This window comes from Nymphaea colorata, chromosome 5, assembly GCF_008831285.2.
Source record: "Nymphaea colorata isolate Beijing-Zhang1983 chromosome 5, ASM883128v2, whole genome shotgun sequence".
Taxonomy (NCBI): domain Eukaryota; kingdom Viridiplantae; phylum Streptophyta; class Magnoliopsida; order Nymphaeales; family Nymphaeaceae; genus Nymphaea; species Nymphaea colorata.
This window is the reverse complement of record NC_045142.1, coordinates 22399150-22415185: the sequence shown is the minus strand read 5'-3', so window position 1 is coordinate 22415185 and position 16036 is coordinate 22399150. Positions and strand designations below refer to the sequence as shown.

The window sequence follows — 16036 nt, the reverse complement described above, 5'->3', positions numbered from 1 at the left end:
CCCAAATCTGTCGTGTAAATCAAGATCCTAAAATCAAGGATCTAAATTGTATAAAGTGACTATAAATATTTGTACTCTCTCTGTCTGGTTATAGAATAGAAGAGGGAGTCCTTGTGTGGTTGTAGGCTGATTTTAGCCGAACCACGTTACACCTGTGTGTTCATCTTTTCTTTTAACTTGGTATCAGAGCCCACAACTGCTTTCACTGTGGTCTTTCGTATCCTGCATCTTTCTAGGGCTACATGCTGCATTCATAGCTGAGTATTCCCATACCTTATTGCTCTATGCTGCAATCAATTCAGTCCGCCTGGAAGACTGCCGTTCCAAGGCAGTGTAGCACGATTTCCTTGCAAAACATGCATTTACATGTATAATTTCAGCCCCACCAAGTAGAATTCTCCTTGCTTTACATATATATATATACCTACCTATATAAATTATTTATAGAAGAAACTATATAACACTTACCAGGGTCTCTCTAACTGTACAGCCCCTGATTTTTTTAGTGTCAGTACCCTAGCTCCTTGGCTTTCTTGATCCTCCAAGCTGCGGATAACAGTCACATGGACCAGTGCCACCTTGCTCTTGATCTTCACCCCAAGATGCAGGAAAAAAAGGGATAGCTTTCACTTTTTCCTAATTTCTAACAGCTGGAACCCTTCCGCTATGGCTGCAGCAAATGGGAACCTGAGGTCTGGGGTTAAATTAGGCCAATACATGGCGAGCAACACCCCCAAATGATTTTTCTCAGGAAGGCTTCTCAGCTGCTCTCAATCATCTTTAGTTTCTTTTAATATTTTTAGTTACCACTTCTACCTTGGTATATATTTGGTATCCCATTCATTTCTTTCCATGACTGCCGCCTTTATGATATAGTTGACAGTTTCAACTATTTTTATCAGTAATTGAATCTACCAATTATAGCCTATACTCTTATTAAAATTTTTGTGATAATAAAGAAAAAGAAAAAGAAAAACGTGGGCATTACAGCAACCGTCCGGTTTGAGCCGGAAGTATTGGTTGGAAGGCGATCAGTTCTTAGAGATGATGTTAGCAACCATCAGTCTGTTTCATCAACTTTCAAAGGTCGTGAGTTATAATGAAAAATTCGGCTTTTGGTATTGTTTTGGCTGCAAGAATGATATGTATAGAGGGATAAAATTTTGATATAGAAAGCATATTTAGGTGGGTGCTTTGTGATGTTAGAGGTGCTTTCCTTCCAGTTTTCACTTTTCACCTGTACAAATCAGACCTTAGGCATGCAATATATTGGATAATATAGATATATAGCCCTCCACGTACGTCATTAAAAGGATCTCAAATGCCCACCTAAGCAAGAAATTAAGTCTAAGGCCACCTACATTCTTTAGAGAGAGCTTCACCGTTGACCTTCAGTGTCGAAAACTCTAGCCGCATCGATTGAAGAAATCGACAAGCGACATTCCATGACAACGCTGGTGGCTAAAGTTCAGTTTCTCCAACTCCACCAACCCCATCTCCTCTTTCTTCTTCTTCAGCCACTTGAATCTGTGGAAGTGGTCAGTGCCCGATATGAGATATGAGATCGAGTTGCTGCACACTTCTCTGGATCCACAAGTATATAGTATCATAGGAAAAAAGATGAAGGTTGGGTTATTTCTGAATTTTTTAATGACGTACTATGTCTATTTTACACTTTTTTATTTTTTCATAACCTTTTTTTACCCTTTTAAAATGTTCCTTTATTACTATAAACAGGGATATTTGGGTCATTATGTACCCATATACACAATTTTTTTACATATAACCTGTTTTGACAATCCGTTTCTACAGGATATATATATATATATATATATATATATATATATATATATATATATATATATATATATATATATATATATATATATAAAATCAATCTTCTTAGTCATCTTTTTTTTACAAGATGTATCTTCTCTATATAGAGTACCTTCTTGGACCGGACACTCTCTCTTTTGCTTTGACTGTTTTATTAATGCAAATCTGTTCGTGTTGGTCCATGTCCACCAGAACTCAGCTGAACGCTCTCCACTCATCATGAGCAACTGTTATCACCCTCTCTCTCTCTCTCTCTCTCTCTCTCTCTCTCTCTCTCTCTGATTTGGCCTGATTTGCTTTTTTATTATGAAAAAGCTCTTAAGGTGGAAAGATTAACGGAAGATGTGGACTTCCAAAGAGTCATGCATGGAATATTCTTCTGTCAGATTTTTCTTTCTTTGACAAGTAGCGAAAACCAGTGTTGTTAGAGGTGCACACCTGCATGAGGTCTCTGTGCATCACCTAGAAGAACGCCTCAAAGCATCTGAGTGATGCATCATTGACCTAATTAAGGTGTGTGGCATGATGACCTAATTAAGGTGTGTAGCATATATATATATCTATATATATATATATATATATATATATATATATATATATATATATATATATATATATATATATATATATATATATATATATATATATATATAATATATATATATATATATATATATATATATATATATATATATATATATATATATATATATATATATATATATACCTGTGTGTGTGTATATTGAAATCGGGCAGCTATTTTTGTGCTCGAATGGTTATTTTGTATCATTAAAAATTGCTGTAAAAGTTGTATTCCATTATTTAAAACCATGGTCAAGCAACTGATCGTTGCAAATGCATCTTTTGATGGATTCGAGGTGACAATCACCTAGAAGATGTTGCTAGGTTGTTGCATTTGAGAACTCACGGAAAACCCGTGTAGGAAAAATCCAGCTACAGCTTGATAGGGAAGGACAGCGACCTTCTAGGGTTGACAGATTTGGAGTTCAAGAAAGCTGTGACATATAGAGAAAAGTCGACGTCATTAATTGTTTTAGAGCTACAAAATAATGGAGACATGCAAAACATGATATAACTTCACAAGAAACGGACCAAGTATTGAGGTCTTTTCATGTATGACTATCAAAGCTAGTGCTATCTGGATGATAAAATCATGAAATATCGGGCCGAGAACGAACTGTACAATTCAAATAGGTTGATTCAAACCAATTTTCACAAGTAAAATGAAAAAAAATGTAAAATAGATGACAAGAAAAAACCAAAGTACAAATTAAGAACAGCAAAGAAACGACAATACATTCTTTGTCTTTCTCCTGGCCTTGCTTGTCTTCAATTTAGTTGGCCCGGGAAAATTTGATTGTTGTTGGTGGTGGCCTTGTTTGTCTTCGATTTAGTTGATGTAGTAGAGCCCATGTATCTCTTTCGTATCCATCACCAAATCCTCCTTCGAGGTTTCTGGAGAAAATAACGTGGCAATCAAGATATTTTGGTTAGTTTGCTAACCAATGGCTATTAGGAAATTTCTGTAACATAGAGCTGTGCTAGATTTGTCAACAGGACTAAAATGTCTAATTCCTTTAAACTGAAGTTGTAGATCCACGTGCAATCTGTATTTGAAGTTGGCATACAGTGGACCATTTGTGAAATCAAAGAAAGACCTTGTTGACAAACAAAAATTGTGCAAAGTTTCAATTGATAACACATTTAATACATGATTAAGAAAAAACTAAATACAATCAATTATCAGACATTCATTATTTTATGCTAGTTCAACCTCCAACCATGGTCTGCAGCAGTTAGAAATGTTGGAATAATCGGAATAGGGTCAGTCACTAATGAAGAGGTCTGAGTGAATTTTTAACTCGGTGCTGCCTCAACTCAAAAACCCAAAAGGTCGATCAAATCTCATAATTTGGGTCAGTCTGGCTAAGGGTGGACCATTTATGAAGTCAAAGAAAGATCTTGTTGACAAAATAAAATTGTGCAAGGTTTCAATTGATAAAACATGTATTACATGGTTAGTAAAAAACTTAATACAATCAATTATCAGACACTTCATTATTTTATAATACTTCATTATTTTATCATCCAGCTATCTTTAGCTAGTTCCACCTCCAACCATGGTCAGCGGCAGCAAGAGTTAGAAATGTTGGGGTTAGGGGCACTTTTTTAAACAATCTTATACCTATAGGGTCACTGATGTATATAAGTACGCAAATAGCTGAAAGCGTACGTAAAAATGAAAGTAAAGAAAATTTTATAAGATCATGTGGGCAACTGCCCACACAAGCACACGTGTGACTCTAACCCTAAATCTAGTTGCATCTCTATTTTTTGTACTTCGATGCATTTCATGGGACCTCCAAATCAAAATACAGTTCCTATAAAATTTGAAATATCATAAAAAAACTGTGTATTTTTTTATGAATTATCGAATTGTTCACACTGACAAATGCAAATTTAAAATAAATAGCAAATTAACTAGATTACTTATTTGATGATTGAATGCAATGGGGAACCTTCAACAATATATATTTATTTGGGTAATAGTAAAAATCAATCCATTCTACAGACCATTCGTTTCTAACAAGTGTTTATAACAATCGGAATCAGAACCGAAACCCAAAGCAAAATAACCTGCAGGCTGTCGGTAAGATAAATGATTATACAATATTTAAAAAAGCAAGTGAAAAAATAGAAACGAAGAAATCTTAAAAGTATTTAAAGCCAAATAAATAACAACACGTGCCACCAGACAGCGGCCACTGAATAGAACAAGTTTGCCATACAAATTCAAATTTACTTAAATTAATTCAGGCCAATTTTTGGATGACATTCTAGTGGACCTCTTGTTTGTGGAGAAAACCCTTCTTTGTTACTGGTGAGTGGCCGCCTGCATGCTTGCATCATGGGCAGAAGCCCCATTCCTTCTTCTTACCAGCTCCTTTAATTTGGGAGTAGCACTTGCCACCCTCCATAATTCAGGGGAGTAACATTCATGGGAATTGAATTGACCACCTGACTCTCACCAGCCCCTCAACTCGACCAGCAGTTACGATATGCTCCTCAAAGTAACCCTCTTTCTGTTTGACCCTGTAACTCTTTGATCACTAATGCTATGCTTCTCGAGGTAAAGTCTTTTGACTAATGTGCGCTGAGGCTTTTACTTTCTCTTAGATAACAATATTCTGTTTTTAAAAATACAGAATATAAAAGCACCATATTCTTTTTTCAAGAAAGGTAACTGCGTTTCAATTAATGCCTTCTTTATAGCAAAAAATTAATCTTCTAATGGATTTAAACACTAAGCAACTACTATATGTTCTGAATTTTAGCTACACATGCACTCGTTTAATATTCGTCAGTGATCCCAAAATTCGTTCCAAACATGTGTCAGGGACTCGAAAATATATCGATAGCTAGTACACTATGCATGCTACAACAGCCATCATTGTAGATGGAGGGTTAGAGTCGTTGGTTGCATAATTAAAAGACATTGAGAAGTTAAGCAACATACCTAACCGTCACAGAACACATTATGTAAAGCGATGACCGAAAATTCCGTGTAGGCACATTCCATGGCCATTATGCTAACTTAAAGCAACTAATGTCTTAACAAACACAACTAATACACGATGGCCATTTTCAATGGTAATAGTTTGGGCAACGGGACTTGTGGTGGTGGAGCTTTGACAGTCACGATTACTTATTAGCACAGAACTGCGAGTATTAGCAACTGTTAAAGCCGTAGCTAATGTTCATACTTGCCCAGTCATATATAAGTTAAGCTTTAAGCTTAAGAGGAAGGGAAAACATCTTTAAAGCTAAACACATATATATTTATGCAACATGGAAAAGTAACATCATCGTCTACATGACACTCAGACATTCCACTAACATAAAACATAAGCAGCATCCAATGCTGCCAATTGTAAACCAGTACAGAGAACCACGGAGATCATCATGAAAGATATATATATATATATATATATATATATATATATATATATATATATATATATATATACATACATATATATGCCTTTAGCCCTGGGTACAATCAGTTGGTGCAAAAGAAAGCAGCCCCTTCCCCAAATCATACTTGACATGCATGTTCTGCTGCGCAATGTTTCCGAAGATGGGCATCTCTCGTCTTTAATGGTTAAGCAGGTGATTCCACTTCCAAACATCCCAAAGATATTTGAAGGTGGCAGCTTCCAGTCTGCATTGACGAAATGAAAGGTCATCTCCGGCAACCCTTCATATGGATCACCATTATTCTCTACATGGTAACACAGCAAATCTTGCTTAGATGATAGAAGCATTCATGGTTTATGACATTAGCCACCGCATTTGCCACTTGATCATACACATCTTTGGCAAGATAAGTCAGCATGGTACCCGCATCTATGACGATCGACCTGGCATCTCCCAACAATGGAGTCATCTGTGCAACACCAAATTGTATGTTGAGTCTGGTGTTCCCGATGCTTATGCCAATCAGGTTGAGCACATAATCTGTGCTACCTGGTGCCATCGGCGTCTCTTGAACCTCTTCCTTGCCTGAAAACTCTGCGTCCTTGCTGAATTTGATGAATTTGAGCTGTCCCATGGAATTGTTTTCATTGATATAGGGAGGAAGACAATAAGCAAATTTCTTATGAATAAAAGAGCCAATCTGATTAACAAGTGAGAGAGGACCACAGCCGAGGCCAACAAGGCCAGTAACTTTAGGGAAGGCAGTATTAGGTTTGCCTTCCTATGAACACAACCAAAGACAATTCCTGTAAACTTGATGGTGCCAGCACCATCGTCAAACAAGAGTGTCTCGGTGGCCAGTATCCCTTCTATGAAGGATTCATCAACATAGGAATATATGAAACAGCAACGTTGGTCGCTGGTGCAACCATACTGGGGCAATTCCTTGCAAGAGCTGGCGAAGCAGCTCTGGCTCTTGTTGGTGGACGACTGAAGTGGATCAAACATTGGTGTTTGGATGGAGCAGTTGTCACAAGGGCAGCATGTTGTCCATATGAGGTCGCTACCAGTGTCCATAATGGCCCAGTACAGGCTGGATGGGGTACCTAGCGAGATTTTGACGAGAAACTCACTGGGACCGCCTGCTCAGCTCGCTGGAGATCATGCTGGTGGAATTGGCGAATCATGAAGCAATTTGGCGGGAGCGCAACATGGAGCGCAGAACTGCCTGCTCAGCTCGCTACCAACATAGAGAGGTGACAGAGATGAGTCTTGATGAATGAGATCTATAGAGAAGCCGAGAGGTTTGGAACCGAAGATGGTGGTAGGGTTAGGCAGCACTGCAAGTAGGAGGCGGAATGCTGAGGAGGAAAAGAAGGCAGCCATGGTAAGCGCTAAAAGGCTGCTGTATTAAGGAGAAATGTGTTGATATTTATAATGGAAGTCATAGTTAAGGTCGCCGCTGATGAAGGGAAGGATTTGGATTTGGAAATTATGAAAAAAAAAAAAAAAACATGTGGCTGAACTGAGTTACATATTCCTTTGTGTAACCAGTAACCATCACAATGGAGAAAAGTGGTAGCATCTTCCAGTGGTTAAGCTTAGGTATATCTCGTAGTGCTTGGTTGGAGTTCCACAATGGTTAACCATCATTTCACTTGGTACAATCCAGTTCTGAATATTAGTCTTGAAGACTTTCCAATCACAAACATTTGAAGACTTTCAAACACAAAAAGAAGGTCGCAGACACTTTAACGTATTACCTAAGGTGACCGCAATAACTGTTGAATACGTTGGAAGAAGAGATTGTCCTAGTGGTGATTGAAAATTTTTTTTATTAGTGTTGCCTTGGTAAGGCATCAAGGGTGGACCCAAGGGAGGCTCGCATGGACCTGGCCCCACCTCAAATTTTTTTTAAAAAAAAATTATATATAAATTTTAAGAAATTTCACTTGTTCTATATAAAAATTTTGAAAAATGATATTTTGACCTCAGTCAAAATTTAGAAACTTTAATTCAGCCCTTCTCATGAAAATTTTTGAATCTATTCCTGTAACCGATGGTAATCCCTGCTCCAAAACCTATCCATTGACCTCTTTAGACTGTGAACCTTGAAGTGGTTGAAAATGAAAATCGTTCTCCCACACTATCTCTCTCTATACACATATACACAAATGTCTTTCCACCCCAGAGACTCATGCAGTGAGGGTTTGCAGGTATGCTATGGCCATTTTGGCCATATCATTCTTCATTATTCAATGTTACTCTACTCGTTCATAAGGACTATTTGATTCATTATAATGAATGGATGAGAGAAAACTAAAGAAAAAATGTGATGAGTATTTTTGTCATCTAGTATTAGTTTATACTTTTTCTTCTCCTCATCTTTCTCTCAACCGTAAAGTTAAGTTGGTGAATGTGAATATATATATATATATATATATATATATATATATATATATATATATATATATATATAAGTTCAAATCTATTGAATGCTGGATGTTGACTGGTCCTTAAAAATTAAAAACCTGTCATTAAAAAAGTAGCAACGATTTATCTTGTCGTAATAGTTCATAATGATTTTACCAACTATGTATCACAGTTCCAAGCTTTCCATTTTACTCATCTGATAACATTATCTAGCATGTTTGAATTATATATATATATATATATATATATATATATATATATATATATATATATATATATATATATATATATATATACATACATACATATTAGCAGTAATTGATATATATATATATATATACATATTAGCAGTGATTGGCAGGCGTTACATGGCTACTAACAATATTTTATATTATCAAAGTATTGCATTTAGTAGCGATGTTTATTCACTCTCAAGACTGTAAAAGGTTTCTTGTTTGCGTTAAAGTTGGACTTGCTTTTCATTTTTAACTCAAAATTTCAAACCATCAAATGCCCCCTAAAAGAGCGGTTGACCTTTTGTTTGCTCGTGGCCATTCTCTCGGGCCAGGCTATCTATAATAGCGTGTAGACAACTTTTGACATCATTCTCCTTCTCTTTTTTGCTTCTATATATTATTGGTTAAGTGCTGTTCTTTATAATTTGATGCTTTCTTTTCATCTATTTTATAATATATTTTTTTCATTTTATCTGTGAAAATTGGTTTGAATCAACCTATTTAAATCATACCAGCTTGTTCGCCTGAATGATGAAATAACAATAGGCAAAGTTTAATATTTTACAAATAAACTTGTCCTGACCCCTTTCCTAAAAAATAACATAACGTACGTAGGACTCTAATTTTAGATGAGCAGGAGGTCTCCCCTTACCCTCAAGGCCACGGCCGCATAGATGCCTCTGAATGGGGCCAAATATCCATCAACTAGCATAGTGCTTCCACTTCAGTTGCAGTATAGAAGTGTGACACCAACTTAATTGGATATCTTCTAGCCCAACCAGCTAAAAATGTTGAGAAATCGATCGACTGGATTTTCATAAAAAACGTTGCTTTTTCTTGAGTGTGGGCGTCCAACTTGATTAAATAGGTACTTTTTCTTGAAGACATTTAAGAATTAGGTTTGGAATGATTTTAATAAATAATTGATTAAAAAACAACAACAATTGACTAGATTTTGAAGCAAAACCGAACACCGTTACCACCAGTAGATTTTTCTCAAAATCTAGGCAAAAATTGAAATTTCTAGCATTAAATCGGTCAATTCTTGGTTGGTTTATCTCTATTTAGGTATGATCTCTGGTATTTTAGAACCAAGTGTCTTGAGTTTTGAGTTGATTTTGTCCAGAAATTTCTTTTTCTACAATTTCTTGATCTACCCATTCCTTTCTCAACTCCAAGCAATCTTTTCCGTTGCAGGAAAGAGATCCTGGGCAATTCTGTATAGTCACTTGCGCTTGGTTAGACTTCTGCTAAGCATTCCCCATTTCGTCTAGGTTGTTCTTATTATGAAAATTTTTTGAGTGTCCCTGCTGCCAAATGACTCTTTAACAATATTGGAGCCACATTGCAGATTTTGTAAGCAATTTCCCTTCCCAGTCATTGATATTTTTTTTAAAAAAAAATTAGATAACTTAAGTTTGAAAATTAGACTAATACTGCCCCTTAGCTAGAAATTTTTAGCCTTGCCACTACCCCTTTAGGGTTCTCTTTTTCTTCAGCTTGTTCTCTCGCTGAAAACCATTTTGGTGATTTTTGGACTCCGCTTAGTTTGAAGGCATGAAGCATAGACTCTCCATCCAACATACACCAAACTCCATAAGTTAGTGATGTACTCCATATTTTGGTGATTGATTATAACCTTGCTTAGATTATCTTGCAATCAAGTTGAGTTATCATGTTCTAAGTTTAACAATGTAAATTGCACTGCATGAACTTCCGGCAGCCGCTGCTTGTGACATCAAATAGGTTTTTTGCACTCGGAAACTGCCAAGGGAGCCACTCGTTCTATTCATGAGATATCAAATAGGTAACTAAATATATCAATGACAGTAATTAATCCACTGTCTATGTCATAATTTATAGACACCAAGGTTGGAACATTTTGCCAGGGGGACTTGCAGTGGCTTGTGATGTAACAAGTTCTTTTGTCAACAAGGTGTACCAAATAAAAGAAAAGCGCATATGGATAAAAATGCACACCACGTTTGGCTCGGTTAATTGAAAAGAACTTTTTGTCTTACCGCAGAGTTCAGTTGGTTGATGATGTAACATGACCAAAACTTATTTAATTTTTTTACATAAAACTAATTTTTCCATTTGAAAGAAAGAATTGAGCAGTTGGATTTGGCCGCCTTAAGCTGTATATTAAGAGAGTTAATAACCCACAAAGGGTTGACTTTTTATCATGTTCATTTTGATGTGCAGGCAGATGTTGAAGTGTCTTTCCAAGTGGACGATTTGAACAAGGCAGAGGTGCTGGACGATCCAAACCTGCTGGTAAACCCACAACGGATATGCAGCGAGAAAGGTGCTGCTGTTAAGGGTGCGGTCGGCCCGTTTGGCCTCTTGGTTTTCGCCTCCCAGGACTTGCAAAAGCAAACTGCTGTTTTCTTCTGCGTCTTCAAGCGCCCAAACAGCAACCACCTTGTTGTCGTCATGCGCAGCAATCAAAGCAAGTAAGTTTTCCAGCGTCCACACACACACACACACACACACACATATATATATATATATATATTATCGACCCTCTACATTTTTAGTAAGCGAGAGGTTAACAGAACTTGGTTAGTATGATTAATGACAAAAATGTCTCCATTTTTATAAAAAGAAAAAGAAAGTCTCTGTAAAAACAAAAATAAAAATCTGAAAAATGAAAAAAACTTAAAAAGACATTTTTTGAACAATTTCAAAAACACCTCTTTCTTTTATTGCATACAATTCTTTTTTTATCAGGTTGCTGGGGATTGCATGCAACTTTTTGTGTTTCTGCACCCTTCTCCACAATCCAAGCGAAGTTAGGTAATAACGTTTGAATATTCTTGTGTTGAAGATTTCCAATCACAAATTGAACAATAACAGAGACACCTAAATGTATTCCTTAGTTAACCACAGAGACATCTTATTGAAACTAAGTGTGGGTTGGTGTGCACCATTGCTTATAGCAATCAGTCAAAATTATATAGTGATGATGCTGGACCCAGTTACAGTCACATCATAGTGCCCACATCAGACCCAGGTCGGTGACTCACGTACCCTTCAGCCAAAAAGTCTTGGCTCTGCCACTAAGAAGGGGCTGAAATCAGTCCTGAATATTCAAGGGATTCAAATAAAAATTGGCTTATTTTATCTCTTTGAACTGGCATTTGCGTTCAATTAAGACGAATCTCTATCGCTAGATGATTATTTTTTTGTTTGGTGTTGATAAAAACCATTGAAAAAGATGAACTTTATAATATAGGGTAACATATTGTAAGCAAATTGTAAATTTATTTTTGTAATTTGTTATCAATTAAAAAATCAAGAAAATGTAATACTCAAACTCATTTTGATTCATTGTCTACGACCCCTCCAAGTGGAATGTCCTCATCGGCATATGCAGTCTCCCTTCTTCAATGTTCAAAAGGAGTAGGCCACAATGAACCTCCATCCTTTCACCTCAAACTCCTGAGATGATCACTGCTGCTCAGAGCGTTGTTGTCAAAATTCAAAAGAAATTGCAAATTCCAATGAATGGCTACTAATGGTGCTAGGGTCACTCTCAAAAAGCATGTTTTTTCTTCCAGCAGCTACAATTCCTCAACTGTTCACTTCAAGCCTTCCAAGATAGTCTAGCAAATTGAAATATTCATCTCCAAAATATTTTTATGGCACGATGAATGACAACTACGAGTGCCATGTGATGGAACACGAAGAGGTAATCTGTAACTCAAGGTGGTCTGCAGTGGCAGAGTGACATTATAACTGGTGTGGCAATTACCCACACCAGCCTACAAATTTTGCTTTATTTACATACATAAACATAATTGATGTTTAGTTTTTTTTTTTTCGTATGAGTGCCCTTCAAGTTTAAAATTTAAACTTAGAGTCCCTTCAATAGAAATTTCAAGCTTTACTAGTGGTGGTCTCACTATATATTAGTTTCTTTCACATGAAGAACTGGACGTTACTTGTTAAATGATAGCATGACGTTTTCAACTTGCAATCAAACTTGGAAATCATTTATGAGAAGCAAGTATGAATGGTAAGAAATAATTTACGGAAACCATTATTATATCTTATCAAGTTATCTAAGGATCCCCATTAATATGAAGTAAGAAATCAATCGATTTCTCGGATGATGACCGTTACACATGCTAAGGGTGGCATAGATCTGAGGTCATAAACATTTTTTGTTTGCTTGTTCTTTTACACTCATAAGTCCTCTATTGCTAAAGTTTATCTTATCTTTCATTTTTAATTTTTAAAGTGATAAATTATTTAAGTCATATAAGGAAAACATATATATATATATATATATATATATATATATATATATATATATATATATATATATATGTATGTATATATATAATAAATGTTATGCTACATATAAAATAGATTTATAAAAATTGACATGCGACCCTTGGAATCCAGTCATATAACTGAATCAAAAATATTTTACTTGGATAATAAGTTCTAGAGCTTTTGGGGTATTATTGTAAACCAACTTAAATTCTTTCTTTTCCTTTATGTAGTCTAAACAAACATGGTTTGAACAATTCCTTTCCTTTCTATGCTAATAATGATTTGCTTCCTTCCATTTTCTTTCTTCTCCTTTCCTTCCCAATTCCTTTCTTTGTCTTTCCACTCTTTTTCTTTTTATCCTTCTTACTCTCCATCCAAACAGGCGACAGAATAGGTCAACGAAAAATTTATTTAACAACAATGAAAAGATAAGGCCATGGGATTGCGTTGCCTCAAGCCTTTCTAAGAGCCAGCACCGTTGAAATGACCTTATATAAGAAGTTACGTGGGGAAATAGGTCACTACTGGAGTCCACTTGTAGCTCCTTTTATCTTGAGAATCAGAACAATCACACTGTTGTTAAAATTCTTCGCCATTCTTCATTATGTCATGACTGATTACTCCTCGGAACTGTTGAAAAAAGGACCTGAAGGATCCATTACGTCCTGAATCACTCTCCGCTTTCGTAGTAAAGTTGCATACTTCTTTTGTTAAAACAGGTCTTAGGAGGAAAGTATTTATTGGTCTGGCCCTTGGGTCAAAAGGCTGCCGTAGGCCCGACTCAATATGGGCTGGGTACCAAAATACTCATTTGGTACTCGGCTCAGTGCTCACCCTTTTGTACAACCCGATAATTTAAAAAAATAAGCCATCTATGAGGCCAATTGTATTTTTGTGTCTTTTGTCTTTGAGCTTAACAGGTTGACGATTGTTTAATCCATGTTCCATGTCCTATAAAACTACTTATTTCCTATCAAATTACTTGGGGGTGCTAGGTAAACTCCTCTCTCTCACACTCGCCAGCACGGGCTACTATTTAAAATAAGAATAAAACATGTAATTTCCATCTCTTTCCCTCTCTCCCTCCCTCCCTCTCTCCCTCTATCTCTCTCTCTACATGCAAGAGAACTCAAAAGGCATGGAGCTGTTACTTTGTTTCTTTCTTGTACCACACTTTCACTTTCAGTTGTAGACAAGTCAAAAAAGAGAGGAACCACCCTGTGGAACAGAAGCCATTAATTTACATGATATGACAGTTCTATCATCGTTGATATTAAAGTTGCAGACTTGGTGGCAGAGACGCATACGTAGAGGTGGAATAAAAAGGTTTGAAACAAAATACTTATGTGAAGTTGGAAGAATGTGTTTCCGCTAGCAATAATGGCCATGGATGAACATGAATTATGAGCCATGACAAGAAGAAAAAATCCAAATCTGTTAAGAATCAATTAACGTCTTTTTTATATGATTCACCAAGTGCTAAATATGACTCTTCAAGCAGAAGAACAAGTTTCACAACTTTTCATCCTTTTTTATGTAGGAATGCTCTTATATCATCGACTTCAACACAAATCAGCATCACCACAAAAGCATATAGAAAACTGATATGCTAATGAAACCACATGTGAAAGACGCCCTGCCTTGATCGGCCAACTTTCCATCCCTATTTTATAGTATTCACCGTACCTACACCACGGTCCTCATGAACGTTTAGGGTCGTCGATCGTCACTACCTATTTCGGGAAGGAATTCCCATCTTTCTGTTTGCTCTCTCTCCCTCTCTCTAGACATGCAAAAGAACTCAAACGGCATGAAGCTGTCACTTAATTTCTTCCTTCCACCACACTTTCACCTTTAGTGGAGAAGTCAAAAAATAGGGGAACCACCTTGTTGAATAAAATCAATTAATTAACATGATAGGACTTTTCTCAATATTTTTTGTTACAAAAGAGATAGCAATGCCATTGAAAATTTTATATATATATATATATATATATATATATGTTTATATAGTTATGCACACACACACACACATATACATATATTCTGTGTGTGTATGTGTATAACTAATAATAGATAATGAAAACACACATCACTCTTTTCTTCTTATTTTTCTCCTAACTATCTATCAAGTTAAATCGGACAACCGTAATTAGTTGGCTGGATAACTATGAAAAGTCTGTTCAATTTTTTTACATATATATATATATATATACATATTACTTGGGTCACAAACAAAAACCAACAGACCTCTTACATTTGTGCTAAAAAGTGTTTTGAACAAAATGTGAAACCCTTAATGTGTTCATTATAAACACTAATTTAATCTAAATAATATTTAAGTTCAAATTACTATTATAAAAAAAGTGTTTTTTTCTACTATTCAAATTTTGATGTTGTAAGAGCCATTCGTTTATCACGGTATATTAATAAAATAAAAAATAAGTAACTTAATATATGTTTATCAGCAAATATATTTTAAGATAGTGCTAAATTACAAAAAAAAGGAATTTTAATTGGCCTGGCTTTGTCCGGTACCTAAGTGGTATGTTCTTTTAACAACTTATATGTATAAATATACATATGCACACAGACCCACACACACACACATGCACGAGAGAGAGAGAGAGAGAGAGAGAGAGTATTAACTTACAAGATAGGACTTTTCTCAATATTTTTTGTTATAAAAGAGATAGCAATGTCATTGAAAATTTTATATATATATATATATACTCTGTGTGTATGTGTGTGTATAACTAAAATAGATAATGAAAACAGACATCACTCTTTTCTTCTTATTTTTCTCCTAACTATCTATCAAGTTAAATCGGACAACCGTGATCAGTTGGCTGGATAACTATGAAAAGCCAGTACATTTTATATATATATTTATATACATACATATTACTTGGGTCACAAACAAAAACCAACAGACCTCTTACATTTGTGCTAAAAAGTGTTTTGAACAAAATGTGAATCCCTTAATGTGTTCATTTAAACACTAATTTAATCTAAATAATATTTAAGTTCAAATTACTATTATAAAAAAAGTGTTTTTTTCTACTATTCAAATTTTGATGTTGTAAGAGCCATTCGTTTATCACGGTATATTAATAAAATAAAAAATAAGTAACTTAATATATGTTTATCAGCAAATATATTTTAAGATAGTGCTAAATTACAAAAAAAAGGAATTTTAATAGGCCTGGCTTTGTCCCTTACCTAAGTGGTATGTTCTTTTATCAACT

General features: G+C 35.4%; 1 protein-coding gene across 1 annotated transcript; it reads right to left on the bottom strand.

Moving 5' to 3' along the window:
- Positions 1–6139: 6139 nt before the first annotated feature.
- LOC116255253 (aspartic proteinase CDR1-like) lies at positions 6140–6912 on the bottom strand. The gene is made up of 2 exons (XM_031631027.1): positions 6613–6912; positions 6140–6460 (listed from the first exon to the last, which is right to left on the bottom strand). The coding sequence occupies exons 1-2, from the start codon at positions 6910–6912 to the stop codon at positions 6140–6142; spliced, it is 621 nt and encodes a 206-aa protein (XP_031486887.1).
- Positions 6913–16036: the final 9124 nt, after the last annotated feature.

Bases quoted from the DNA above. Each gene is read 5' to 3' on its own strand.
- LOC116255253 (XM_031631027.1), bottom strand. From the start codon at position 6,912: ATGGACACTGGTAGCGACCTCATATGGACAACATGCTGCCCTTGTGAC. The intron at 6,461-6,612 runs GCAAACCTAATA...TCCATGGGACAG, and splicing joins TTGGTTGTGTTCATAGGAAG to CTCAAATTCATCAAATTCAG.